A 12,817-nucleotide genomic window follows, 5' to 3' on the forward strand; every position below is an offset into this window, starting at 1 on the left:
GGTCATTAAACATTGAAATCCAAACTTACAATAAAGGTGACACACAATTGTGTAATATATTTATATGGAATATTTTTCATGTAAAAAAGGGATAGTTCACCCAAAGATTTTTTTTTTCTTTGGGTAAACTATCCCTTAAGTAGGATAGACATCATTAAGTTAATCAGCTGTACCATGTCCCACTCTTAAATGTTTAACCCACATTAGGATATAACAAGGTAAATTTAATGCAGCATCTGTTGCTCATCATTTCTCATTATGGCTTTGATTATAAAAGGCATCCACAAAAGTTATAACAATTGTAGCAAGATGGAGAATATGTTACTAACACTATCAGACTCCCAGGGAGCAATCACATTAACAGTAAGCAAAGAAATTGCTGAGAGAATAAAGAATGGTAAGTAAAAAAACAAAAAAAAAAAAAGATTGGTTGCTTGATGATGTAAAAATTATTTTTTTTTTTTATTGATTGAAATTTCGTTTTTTATAGACAAAAATATGCAGCATATATAATGCAACAAGTGAGATCTGCAGCACAGAAACAAGGTAAGGCATTTTTTCTTTTAACCATAATAACATTTAAAATGATCATGGGGATTTTTTATTATTGTGTTCTCTTTAGCAGATACTACCCACTGTCCAGCATCTCTTTCTCAGTGTCCCCCTCCTGTTACTACTCTGTCTCAACCTCCCCCTCCACGTCCAGCATCTCTTTCTCAGTGTCCCCCTCCTGTTACTACTCTGTCTCAACCTCCCCCTCCACGTCCAGATCTCTTTCTCAGTGTCCCCCTCCCTGTTACTACTCTGTCTCAACCTCCCCTCCAACTCCCAGCATCTCTTTCTCAGTGTCCCCCTCCAGTGATTGATCATCCAGTGATCCCTTTTCGAGTGCCCTGTTGAAACAAGGAAAATAAATCTCACACAACACACATCTTCAATCCCCTTCCATGCAGTCAGAATGTCAAGAAACCCCACAAGGTATGCACTGTTTCTACTAATATGTATAAAGTTAACTAATATCCACTATGTATAAAGTTTATCTCTCACAATTTTAAACTGCTGTTTTCATAGAATTCACACACAGGACCACGCTGCTGCTGCTTGACCTCACACAAATGTATCTGCATTTGTACTACAGAAATAAAATAGCATTTTACAAAAAGCTGGAGCAAGCCTTCAAAGAAAAAGGTTACAACATCAAGCAATGAAAAATTGTGCAAAAACTTGGCAACATGATCACTACTTACAAAAGGGCTAAAAGACCGGTGTCGGTCAACAAGGAGAGGGAAAAGTTACATGGGAGTATTATACAAGGTTGGTGTGCTTTTTGTATTGGAAATTACTGCAAATCACTGGGTTTACATAAAAATAATTTCTAAAGCATCTCTATTACATTGTTTTACATGTTTTCTCAAAGGAAATGGAAGACTTATTTGGGAAATCTGGAGTTGGGAGTGCACCATCAGGCACAATCTGCTCGACTCCTCTGTTCAAACACTACCTCATCCCAGACCAAGTCCTCAATTGCACAGGCCACAGGCTCCCCAGAACAGCCTCTCCCAGAAGAACAACCAGGTCCCTCCACTGCTATGCCCTCCAAAGAAATGCACAGAAGGAGACAAACAACATCCACATTCTGTGAAGTTTATGAAGCGCATTCAGAGAGAACAGCTGCTCTAGAGTCACTAGTGCGGCCTGACTTGGAGCGCCGAAGAAGGCTTAAAGAGAGGCGGAGAAGGATGTTTGAAAAAAAATCTCTTACCTGCCTTGGAGAAATCATTGAACAAATAAAAAAAATCAGTAAATCCCAGGAAATGATAATCGATCTATTAAAAAATAAAGTTTAAACTATATAACCCATTCCCATGTGTATCATCATTTTATTGCTTATCACATCATTATTATAGAGATAACAAAACATTCCTCCCTAGACAGGGGACAGTGGTTGACTAGCAGAATATATGTCAATCATTTGATAGTAAGTGCTTAAAATAATTGTGTACAATCCCATCCACCAGCTCACAAAACAGTCAAATCAAAAAGCTTCTTAAGATAAGTTTAAATAAGTTCTTATGGAGGGAATTGTTGAAGGTAGAACAAGTAAATGTGATGTTCACAGGCGGCCACAGATTGCATCTCTATGTGATGCATCATTGTGAATGTGGGCTTCTGGTGGGTATGGGTCATCCTCCATAACATCTGCCTGCTGATCCTCTTCAATTTGGTCACTGGATTTCAGGCAGATGTTATGAAGAATGCAACAGGCTGTGACTGCAGAAGAAATGTTCTTTACTTTTTTCATGTGCAGACATCTGAGTCTCCTGAATTTTGATTTTAAAATTCCAAATGCATGCTCAATAACTACACGAGCAGAATTCAGTTTCCTATTGAAGCGTCTCTGCCTGACAGTCAAGTGGCCATTGTCTCTGTATGGCTTCATAAGCTGAAGCGAGAGAGGGTATGCAGAATCTCCAATTATATGCATGCCCTCAGGAACCAGGGAATGTGGATCTTCCTTAAGAAGTCGGCCTACCTCTGACAACCGAAATGCCCTTGAGTCATGCCAACTACCAGGGTGACCCACACTGACATGACAGAACCGCCGCTGACTGTCACAGAATCCTGTAAGAATAACAGAATAAAACTGTTTCCTATTGATATAGGCCACAGGATTCTCACAGTGCGGTTTTACTATTGGAATGTGGCATCCATCAACTGCACAGACAGTTTTAGGAAACCCAGCTGTTTCGAATTCTAACTGTGATATGTGTAGGGCTTGTCCTCTGGGCCAGGAGATGTAATGTGACAAATGTGTTATTACAAGAGAACAGAACTCATGCAGGTGTGTTGAAACTGTAGATTTGGTTATGTTAAATCTGTCTGCCACTCCTCTATAGGACTCTTGGTTGGAAAGAGTCCATAGAGAGGCAAGTATACTGTTTGTCAGATGCACCTTAGTCTGCTGTTTATTCATGTAAAAAGGATCAAGTGTATTTATTAAATCCTGCATTAGGAAGAGAAAAAAAAAATAGTTATCATATAATAAAAACATGGACACATGAATTTTCATTGGGGAGGGGCTTAGCATATGCCTAACATGATGTTTTGTTTGCCTACATACCTCCACATGCCCTCTAGAAAGTCTGAAATGACTTTGAAACTCAGAAGGACTGTACAAATGGACCACATTCTCAACAAAGTGAGGAATTTTAGGGACATTCCTAGGAGAGAGAAAACATTTCTTATGACCTCTCTCTCAAAAGCAACTTGCTATTGGCTTCATTTACGTTTTAATGAAATCCTTTAAACCTTTATTTTATTTAGTGCTGAATTATCTGCAGTCTGGACTGTTTATTTTCATTAAATCTATTCAAGTTGCAACATACCAAGACCAGATAGATTTATATCCCTACTATTTACTGAAAAAGCCATTTTAAGTAATGAGCACTTCACCTTCGGTGATTCTCCTCATCATAACCATCTTCGTGCAAAAGCAGTGGTATTTCAATTGCATCCACTTCGTCTGCGATAAAGAACGCGAACGCGATCTCTTCCATTGCTGACGTTTGCAGTTCACAACACAGCGAGATTCAGGAAGTGTCCGGCTTGCCTGCACTTTTTTAACTCCTCCCCTCACTGCAGCCGCCTACTCTCGCTTACATTTCAGGCGAGGCGAGGCGCATCTCAAACAAGCCTTTTTCTAACCGGTGTTCTGTCGATTTGTCCTACGCTGTCAGATTTTCCTACCTCCCATTAAAACAGTGGGTAGTACAATTCGACAACGAAAATCCTGTCGATAAAATTATGGTTTATTAACATCTACACATATCATAACCCTAAACCGACCCTTAGAGTAATGCAAATACAGTAATTATGTGTTATATTCGCGGTTGAAGCTAGAAGGGATACATTTACAGGAAACCAACAATAAATATATTTTTTCTGCCTATTAGATTGTGTTTTATTAAGACATCCCAACCTGCAAAGAGTAATTTCAGGGAGGTATCCCGAAAAAAGGGCGGGGGGGGGGACCAAGGATATGACATTTCACCACAGAACATGACTTTACTAAAAAATATAAAAGCATAAAATATTATTTCTATAAGCTATAGGCCTGTACAATTATTCGTTAATTATGTTTAAATATGTAGATTACTTTTACTATTTATATAAGCTGCTTATACTATTTATGTAAACTGCTTTTATGTATTTTCCATTGCACTCTCCCTGTGCCATGGTGCTCCTGTTTCTAAATAGACATAACTGATTAATTTGGTTCGGGAGAAGAGATAAAAGCCCGCCCACACTGACAATTGATTGGTTGATTTGCCGAAACAGGCCAATCAGGATGTTCTCTGTCTTAAATGCGCTTCGCACACACGCACACTAGCACATACACTCGTCAGCTGTGTCCCAAAGTTGAGTGTGCACACTTCGAAGGCCACGGACTTCGAAGACCAGACCTCCGAAGTGCACGAAGGGTGCTCCGAAGTGCGTGAGATGCTCCGCCTTCACAGGATTTCCTAATCCCACCACCAGGTGTTTCCGATAGCGCTCTGTCGCATAGCAACGGTGCGAGAAGAGCGCTGGCGAGAGGACAATCCTGCCAGGATAGGAGGAGCCAGAACTGCTCGGTTTTGTTTTAATGATTTACTCATAATGGAGGAGACGGTGATGAACCTCAGGCTTAACCAAGACCGAGGCCAGGTAAACTACACTGGTTTGCTGCGATCTTCGTCGGATTACAACTTTAAATGCAGGTACTGGCTTGGAGCTTACTTGAATAATGTAATGATACATACGAAAAACTACAAAATACACACATAGCAGTTCAAATGCTGACTGATATCTTACAAAGGTGTGATTTTATGTAGTTTATTGTCTTGACCATATGTAGACAGGTTTGCAACTCGTATGTTTTTAGGGAGTTAACCATAAAAATAAAACTGTATTTAAAAAAAATAGAGCATAGTACAGCTTAATGTCCAGCAGCTTTAAATTTAATAACCTTGAACATATTTAGAAGTAAACTGCAACATGCACAGAAGTGCAGCAGTATTATTAATGTAAAACCATCCTGACAAATTCTTTATTATTCTTTCAAGACAATACTGCACATACCTTTACTTCTTACTCTCAATACCTTAAGTATATTAAAGTATGCAAGATAATACTTTTACTTAAAGGATAGTTCAGCCAAAAATGAAAATTGTGTAATCATTTACTCACCCTTCAGTTGCTCCAGGTTTGTAACTTATATTTTGGGTGAACTATCCCTTCAGCTAAAGTTGTAAATATGAGTAGTAGTTTTTTTTTTTTTTCCCCAATATGGTATTGGTAGTTACTAAAAGTAGTTTTACTAAAGAATCTCAGTTTTTCTTGTACTAATTATGTTGTCATAGCTCTCAACAATTTATCTTTTCCTTCTTTCCCTAAATCAGAGCAGACCCCTGTACTGCAGGATAAAGCTGAATGTCCCAGCGCTGGACAGGTGTTTAATGGTTTGTTCTGAGCAGGGAGACCCTGACTGTGCTGCTGGATCTACTGGGAAGTGAACAGCAACAGTGATGGTGTGCCACGATCCAGACTCTGGTGTTTCTCTTCTGTCTGCTAGTGGTATCCAGAGTGTTTGACATGTCTCTCGTTCCACTGTCACCGCACTGTCCTCCGAGTCTCTGAGGAGGTGCTGGCCATTCACCAAGAGATTGACCTCCTGAAGACCCCAGAACACATGGAGGCAGGGCCGGGCTCAAACTGATGTTGTTTTCTGATGTTAAACCTAAGATATGTTGTAAATGGTTGTAAAAAGTACTTTCTATTATGTATAGAATAATTTGTTTTAATGTGTAAAAAAGTATTTACAGGACAAACAAATAAACATAAAAGAATGTTTTGTGAAAAAAATTATAAGCTACATTAAAAAAAAATAACAATGTACATAAGCACTTTTCTTTTATTTAAACATGTGAATATGCAAAACAAAAATACAAAATGTACAGAAAGTACTCAGGCTTATTTACAAATAAATTACACACACAAAAATTAATAATGTATACAATTTATGCATTTCATTTTTAACTTGCGTCACAAAAATAAACTACAGAAATTAGGTTGTTTCATTGACAATATGACATTTAAAAAATATATTGCAAAAACTGTAATGTACTCATTTTTTCCCACGGTTTTCTCTTGGCTAATGAAGAATGTATTTGTTTGAGTTTGATGTCCTCCCTGTCCACTCGCTCCCTCACCTGTCTCAGGACACTTCACAAATAAACCATGCCTGTTAACAACAAAAACACATGCTCACTTTCTCCAGAATAGTATTAAAACAAAAGAAAATGGAAACACTTATAAAAAAAGACAGGTTTTGCAATCTTAACATTAGAAAATATGACACAGCAGGACATGCATACAAAATACTGAAGTGCTAAAGTTTGGTTAAAACATCTGTAGACATCTCTTGCATGACTGCACTACAGAAACACAACAAAGGGAAAGACCATTGCCTTATATAGTGGCTGTCTTATTGTTTGTGGGCTTTATGTTAAAAAAAAAATGCCTTTAAACACTTTCGCTAGGTATCTGAGTAAATGAAAACACAATACTTACATTTCAATATGAAGTCCTCCACAGAACTCTCACCTGCCTCTGAATATAAACACCTTCGTCATATGCACGCAAGTGATTCTGGGATATGGTAGGGTGCGAAATGTCCATAAGATGTACACTTCATTTTCATGGGAAATGAAGGGCGCAAGTCGCTTTCGAACTCGTCAGCCTTCGTCGCGCGCGCGGTGACGCATTCGCACTTCAAATGCGGTCTTCGAAGTGCGCATTCTGACTTTGGGACAGCTTACGTCGTGACGCTGTGACGCAATCGCACTTCACATTCGCACTTCGGAGTCCACACACTTCAGTTTGGGGACACCCTTCGTCGCGCCACTGTGACGCAAACTCACTTCAAACTCCCACAAACTAATCCATGCACTTAAGTTTTCCAAATGACTATTATTGCTCGCTCCCTCTCCCTCTCTCTCTGCCGTGCGCGCGCTACAAGGCTTTTGAAACACAGTCTCTTCTTTGCGCGCTCTTGCTCGCTCGCTCTAGATTCCGGGAGATTTTAACTAATTTGCGGGCATCAGGGAGCCGCTATCAATATGCGGGAGACTCCCGGGACTTCCGGGAGACTTGGGGATGTCTGTTTATTAAAGTCTATACCTACCCCCCCAACCCTAAACCTACCATTACAGTAATGTAGATACATTAAATATTGTTGTTTAGCATGAGAAAAAGGACGCAATATTGCTGTGCGCATGCGCAGTAAACACACGTAGGAAAATCTGACGTGTAGGATAAAATGTCAGGACACCTGTTTGCATCTCGCGATGATCACCGGTGATCGGTTCTGCGCAGATTTTGCTCATCTCAAACGAGCCTAAAAGCACAAGAAGCCGTCTGGTCTCTAGAGCTCCCACGGTACTTTGTCATACGACAATTGGTCTGCGCAGCGCAAACAAAGCCAAAATGTGGATATTTTCGGCAATATAGAAATCCTGGCCAGGACGTGTCCTGGGAAAATGGCACGTTTGGTCACACTAAATAAAATTGACATTGACATTACTGCTCTTTGAATTAAAAAAAAGTTTAGTGGAATAGCAGGAATAATGCTTTATATTATTATTATTATTATTATTATTATTATTATTATTATTATTATTATTATTATATTTTTTATTATTTATTCGCTAAGAAGGTGTATAAAGGTCCGTAATCTCACAGCGCACCTTTCAAAAGCCTCGTTTTAATGTATTTATTTATTTATTTATTTATTCAATTAAATATGTGTGAATCAAAGAATGAAATCTAGTCCGTAAATTAAATCTTATTCCAGGAATTTGTTAACCCGTATTTCTTGAGATTAAACTCGCTCTTTTAGCAAACATCCAGTTTCCATGGTAACTTTGGAACTACAATAAGAAGCGCCGCTTGATTACGTCATAGAACAGGTATGCTGCTGATAATACGAGATGTGGCTGAGCAGAAACGCGACTAGAAATGATAAGTAGAGACCACAGAAACAGACGGCAGTTCACATAGATAGACTGTATATTCATTGTGTGAGATACATACAGTTTATAGACACTATCTGTACAGACAAAGAGTCTCACACAGTGTGTATCAGACACGTCATGTCCATGGAAAAGAGAAATGTGCAGATGAAGTTTGACATCTCAAAGATGAAGTGGCTGGGATTTGAAGGGGTCTGAAGATATGACTGAGCCAGCAGGAAGCAGCAGTGGGAATGATCAGGGAGGCATGGACACTTCTACAACCACTGAGAAGACCAGCCCAACAGGTGAATGTCAATAAAGCATTTGAGATACATATTACAGTGAGGTGTAAATAGAATTGTGGGCTTTGTTACCTAGCTTTGCATAAATACATTGTGCAGTTTGATTGCCATTATGCATATCTATATTTGCATGCCATTCTGATAAGAAGGAAAGTATTTAAATCAACCATTTATTTCCCAAACCCATTCCTTCCCATAAAGACTCAAATGCAACGATTGCACATTGGCCCTGTTAAAATCACCAATGTCAAGCAGCACAATATTAGGCCCATTTTATAAGAAGGACTAGTTTTTAGTGTTTAATCTTTTGCTAGACATGTTTAAATTAGCTGCATATTAGTTTGTTTGGTTTTCTTTTTCTTCTTCTTTTGTCAGAAAATACCAACGTGAGGAAGAGCCACAAATTCTGTGCATTCTTCCGAAGAAGATGGAAAGCTGTGAAAAAAATTCTCCAGAAAAACAGAGTGGTGCCTATTGGGATCTCAGCACAGCCTGTTCCAGAAACATTGTGTGTCCCAGGTCCAAGCGTTCCTAAACCAGAACTTCAGATGGATCTGGTTGATGCAGAACAATTGTGTGTCCCAGGTCCAATCTGTCCTAAAACAGAACACCAAGTGAAAACAGAGCTTTCAATATTACAAATGTATATCCCACAAAGCGTGATCCAACTTCAGGATCGCCTGGAGCAATGTACACTGGACTGGACGCCTATCACTGAGGTCTGGTGCAATGTCTTCATTGGAAATGAGTAAGTCTACAACACATTGACTGCCACATATATGACATATAATACCAAACCTTGTGATAAAGTAATAATGTTCTGCAGCAGTATGAACAGCAATCAAACACAATGCAGTTATATTTCTCTCACTGTCAGAGGTGTTTTATCCATTGTACATATTTATTGAAAGATTGGGGTGTGCTCAATCAGCTTCCTGTCTCAATCGCAAAATCCATTCAGCACACTGGAATCTTCACTCCCTAAAAATCCCACAATGCACTACAAAAACCAAGGAGCAGAGCTATGTTCTTTTGAATGAAATTTGATCACATTTCTAAAGCATGAAACATAAATTGAACAAGCCAACTCAATAAACATGACACATCATAGAAGATTTAAAAAGACAAACCATAATAAAAACAAAAACATTGCAAAAACACACATTGCTAGGCAGGTAGTAAACATAATCTACTTAATATTTATGCATAAAATTTGACAAAAATGTTGCAGAAATGTAACGAAACAGTTAGAAAGCATATAAAACAATATAGACCTGTTTTTAAAAATGTACCTGAGATAACATTTTACAACATGAACGCATTGTCATGTCACTGAAATCAGTGTCTGTGGAATCATTTAGTTATCAGTGTCCCAATGTGTAGTGAGCTAGGATCCTGTTCTAGTGCCCAAATTTGTGTACACGATTTACTGATTCACAAGCTAGGGAGCTGATTGCAATGTTACCCTAATCTAGCCTGTTGGGTTTTTGCGCAGGGAGACAGCAAAGGACCGAGCAAAACTGAAAGAGATGGGTATTACCCACATCCTGAACGCTACAGCAAGTGAGGAAGATCTTCATGGAAAGATCAGTTCAAGGGAGGAATATTACCGAGGCATGAACATCACTTACTACAATGTGCCTGCAGTGGATGAAGTCTGGTTTGACATCAGCGAGTACTTATTCCCAGCTGCAGAATTCATCCACAAGGCCATAAGTAACCCAGAGAGTAAGACTTGACACACACACACACACACACACACACCATTTATCATCATTTATCAAGTGTCTTACGATGATAAATAGTCTGGGATTAAATTTGTTTTGAGTGTCTTTCTGTTTAATTTCCTCAGATAAGGTGTTGGTGCACTGCATACATGGTGTCAGCCGCTCCTCCACACTTGTTCTGGCATACCTGATGATCCACCATAACATGATGGTGGAGGATGCCATTGACCATGTCACAGATGTGAGATGGATTGGGCCCAACATGTGCTTTTTGAATCAGCTGACAGTCCTCAATTCAGACCTCTTAATGCAGCGAAAACTACAACTAACAAAGCAGTTAGGCAAATATTAAAAACAAGGTGAAGCCTGTTCCAGAGCCATCGTGTAGAAAAATATGCACTGGACTGCACACCTGTCACTGAGGTCTGGCCCAATGTCTTCATAGGAAATGAGTAAGTCTACAACACTTTAACTGGCACATAAGTGACCATAAATTATAGCAAACCATGTGATAGAGTAATAATGTAATCCATCATTGTCCTACAGTGACAAACTGTTGAGCACTGAGTTTTTTTGTTTGTTTTTTCCCACCTAGATAAGGTGGTGTGTGAACGGCATAGATGGTTTCAGAAGATCTCCCACACTTTTTCTGGCATATTTGATGATTCACCATGACATGATGGTGGAGGATGCCATTGACCGTGTCATAAAGGTGAGATGCATTAGGCCCAACATGGGGTTCTTGAAGTAACTGATCATCCTCAATTCAGAACTTGTAAGTCAGAGAAAACTACAGTTTAAATAGCCCACACTTTGCAGCAGCCCTCACTTACGGCCATACCACCCTCAGCGCGCCCGATCTCATCTGATCTCGGAAGCTAAGCAGGGTCGGGCCTGGTTAGTACTTGGACGGGAGACCGCCTGGGAATACCAGGTCCTGTAAGCTTTAGTTTTTTCGTCAAAATTGATCTAATATACTGCAGATTAGGGTTGCTGATCTTTAAATAGCCCACACTTTGCAGCAGTCCTCGCTTACGGCCATACCACCCTGAGCGTAGCCTTCTCTTTGCAGCAGTGGGGTTTCTTTCCTACTTTTATAATGTACTGGCGAGTATACCTACTAATACCAAAATATCCAACCCTTTGCATCAGTAGTTTTTTTCGTCAAAATTGATCTAATATACTGCAAATTACGGTGGCTGATCTTTAAATAGCCCACAATTTGCAGCAACCCTCGCTTACGGCCATAGCACCTTGAGCGCGCTAGTGAGTTACTGGTGTACAGGAAGTGTTTGGCTGCAGTTGGGAGAGGAAGGCTCTCCTCCATTTTGTTTTTTTTCTGTTTTTGTTTGTTTGTGATTTTTTTTTGGACTTTAGTTTGTTTTTTGTCGTTTGTCAGTTTTAAACCACCTAACAGCAGCATCTTGCTGGCTGGAGGGTGGTTGTTTTGTTTAATTTTTTTTCCAAATGGACGGATTTTCTGGTATCAACTCGGAACTGGCTGGAGAGACACGAATGGCAAATGACACTGGACTGGCTGGAGGAACACGCACCGGCAAACGACACTGGACTGGCTGGAGGAACACGCACGGCAAATGACACTGGACTAGAGAAACGACAAGGAGCTGGAAATGGAAAGGATCAAGGGGCAAGGAAAAGATTTGGTGAAAGAAAATATTTAAAGGAGGCAACGGTGATCGTAAGTACGGAGAACGTGAGTGATGTGAGAGCAGAGGATATAATTAAAGCAATCTCAGAAAAAATTGGAAGTGGAAAGGTGTTGGCTGTAAGACCCAGACAAGGCAAAGAATATGAACTAACATGGAACAGGAAGAAATGTTGTGACAGTTTAATCGATGGATTGACAATAAAGGGAGTGGACTGTGAAGTAAAAAAAAAAACTGCAAAATCAAAGATTACGTTGTTTCCTTCATGCACCTGCCTGTCTACCTGGAGGATAATGAAATTTTTGATAAATTGGAATGATGGGTTTTTTTCCCCATATCTAAAATCAAAAGAAGGGGTTATCCGGACACTGACATAGAAGATGGCACAAGGTTTGTAAAGGTGAGGTTCCCCAAAGAGGTGGCATCACTCCCTTATAGTACAAAGCTGGAAACAGCGGAAGGGCCGCAGTACTTTAGGGTGATGCACAGCCACCAGGTGAAGACTTGTAGGCTGTGCATGAGCCCAGAACATCTACTGAAGGAATGCCCAGAATTCAAGTGCTATAAGTGTTTGGAAAGGGGACATTTTGCACGAGACTGCAATGCTGATTGCGGAATTGCCAAGAAATGTTAAATAAATGTGAATGCTGGATGGAGGGAGTGGTAGGTGGAGGGGAAGAACAGGTGGACAGACAAGTGCATGAAGGAAACAACGATGAAGAAGGACAATGTCATGAAAGACAAGAAGAGGACGAATTACAACCAAAGGAAACAGAGGAAGGAACAAACAACAGACAGGAAGGAGAAAGAGGAAAAGAAAAAGAAAATAATGTTGAATAAATAAGAGAAGAGGACACACAATCGACACCAACGGACATATCTTCAAGTCATGGACAAAAAGGGAACGAACAAGACAAAGAAACTGACAACGAAGGAGAAATAAGTATGGAGGAGGATGAGAAGTGAAAAGGGGGAGAGGGGACAAATACTGTTAAGAAAGAGCGCTAAAGGTAAACCCAATATAGTACCTGCAAAGGAAAAAAAAGTGAAAATGTTTTAAACAGGTT

At 39.7% G+C, this 12,817-nt stretch overlaps 2 protein-coding genes and 1 non-coding gene across 3 annotated transcripts; 2 read left to right on the top strand and 1 right to left on the bottom strand.

Moving 5' to 3' along the window:
* Positions 1 to 1,669: 1,669 nt before the first annotated feature.
* LOC122136490 (protein ANTAGONIST OF LIKE HETEROCHROMATIN PROTEIN 1-like) lies at positions 1,670 to 3,668 on the bottom strand. Its single transcript, XM_042719793.1, has 2 exons — positions 3,454 to 3,668; positions 1,670 to 3,221 (listed from the first exon to the last, which is right to left on the bottom strand). Exons 1-2 carry the CDS (start codon positions 3,555 to 3,557, stop codon positions 2,114 to 2,116), a joined length of 1,212 nt encoding a protein of 403 aa, XP_042575727.1. The 5' UTR covers positions 3,558 to 3,668; the 3' UTR covers positions 1,670 to 2,113.
* Positions 3,669 to 8,697: 5,029 nt separating this feature from the next.
* LOC122136491 (dual specificity phosphatase 29-like) lies at positions 8,698 to 10,534 on the top strand. Its single transcript, XM_042719797.1, has 3 exons — positions 8,698 to 9,104; positions 9,852 to 10,084; positions 10,209 to 10,534. Exons 1-3 carry the CDS (start codon positions 8,905 to 8,907, stop codon positions 10,433 to 10,435), a joined length of 660 nt encoding a protein of 219 aa, XP_042575731.1. The 5' UTR covers positions 8,698 to 8,904; the 3' UTR covers positions 10,436 to 10,534.
* A 376-nt stretch (positions 10,535 to 10,910) lies between these two features.
* LOC122136921 lies at positions 10,911 to 11,029 on the top strand. Its single transcript, XR_006154408.1, has one exon. It is a non-coding gene; the product is annotated as a 5S ribosomal RNA (ribosomal RNA).
* Positions 11,030 to 12,817: the final 1,788 nt, after the last annotated feature.

The sequence above is a fragment of the Cyprinus carpio genome, chromosome B3 (assembly GCF_018340385.1).
Source record: "Cyprinus carpio isolate SPL01 chromosome B3, ASM1834038v1, whole genome shotgun sequence".
Taxonomy (NCBI): domain Eukaryota; kingdom Metazoa; phylum Chordata; class Actinopteri; order Cypriniformes; family Cyprinidae; genus Cyprinus; species Cyprinus carpio.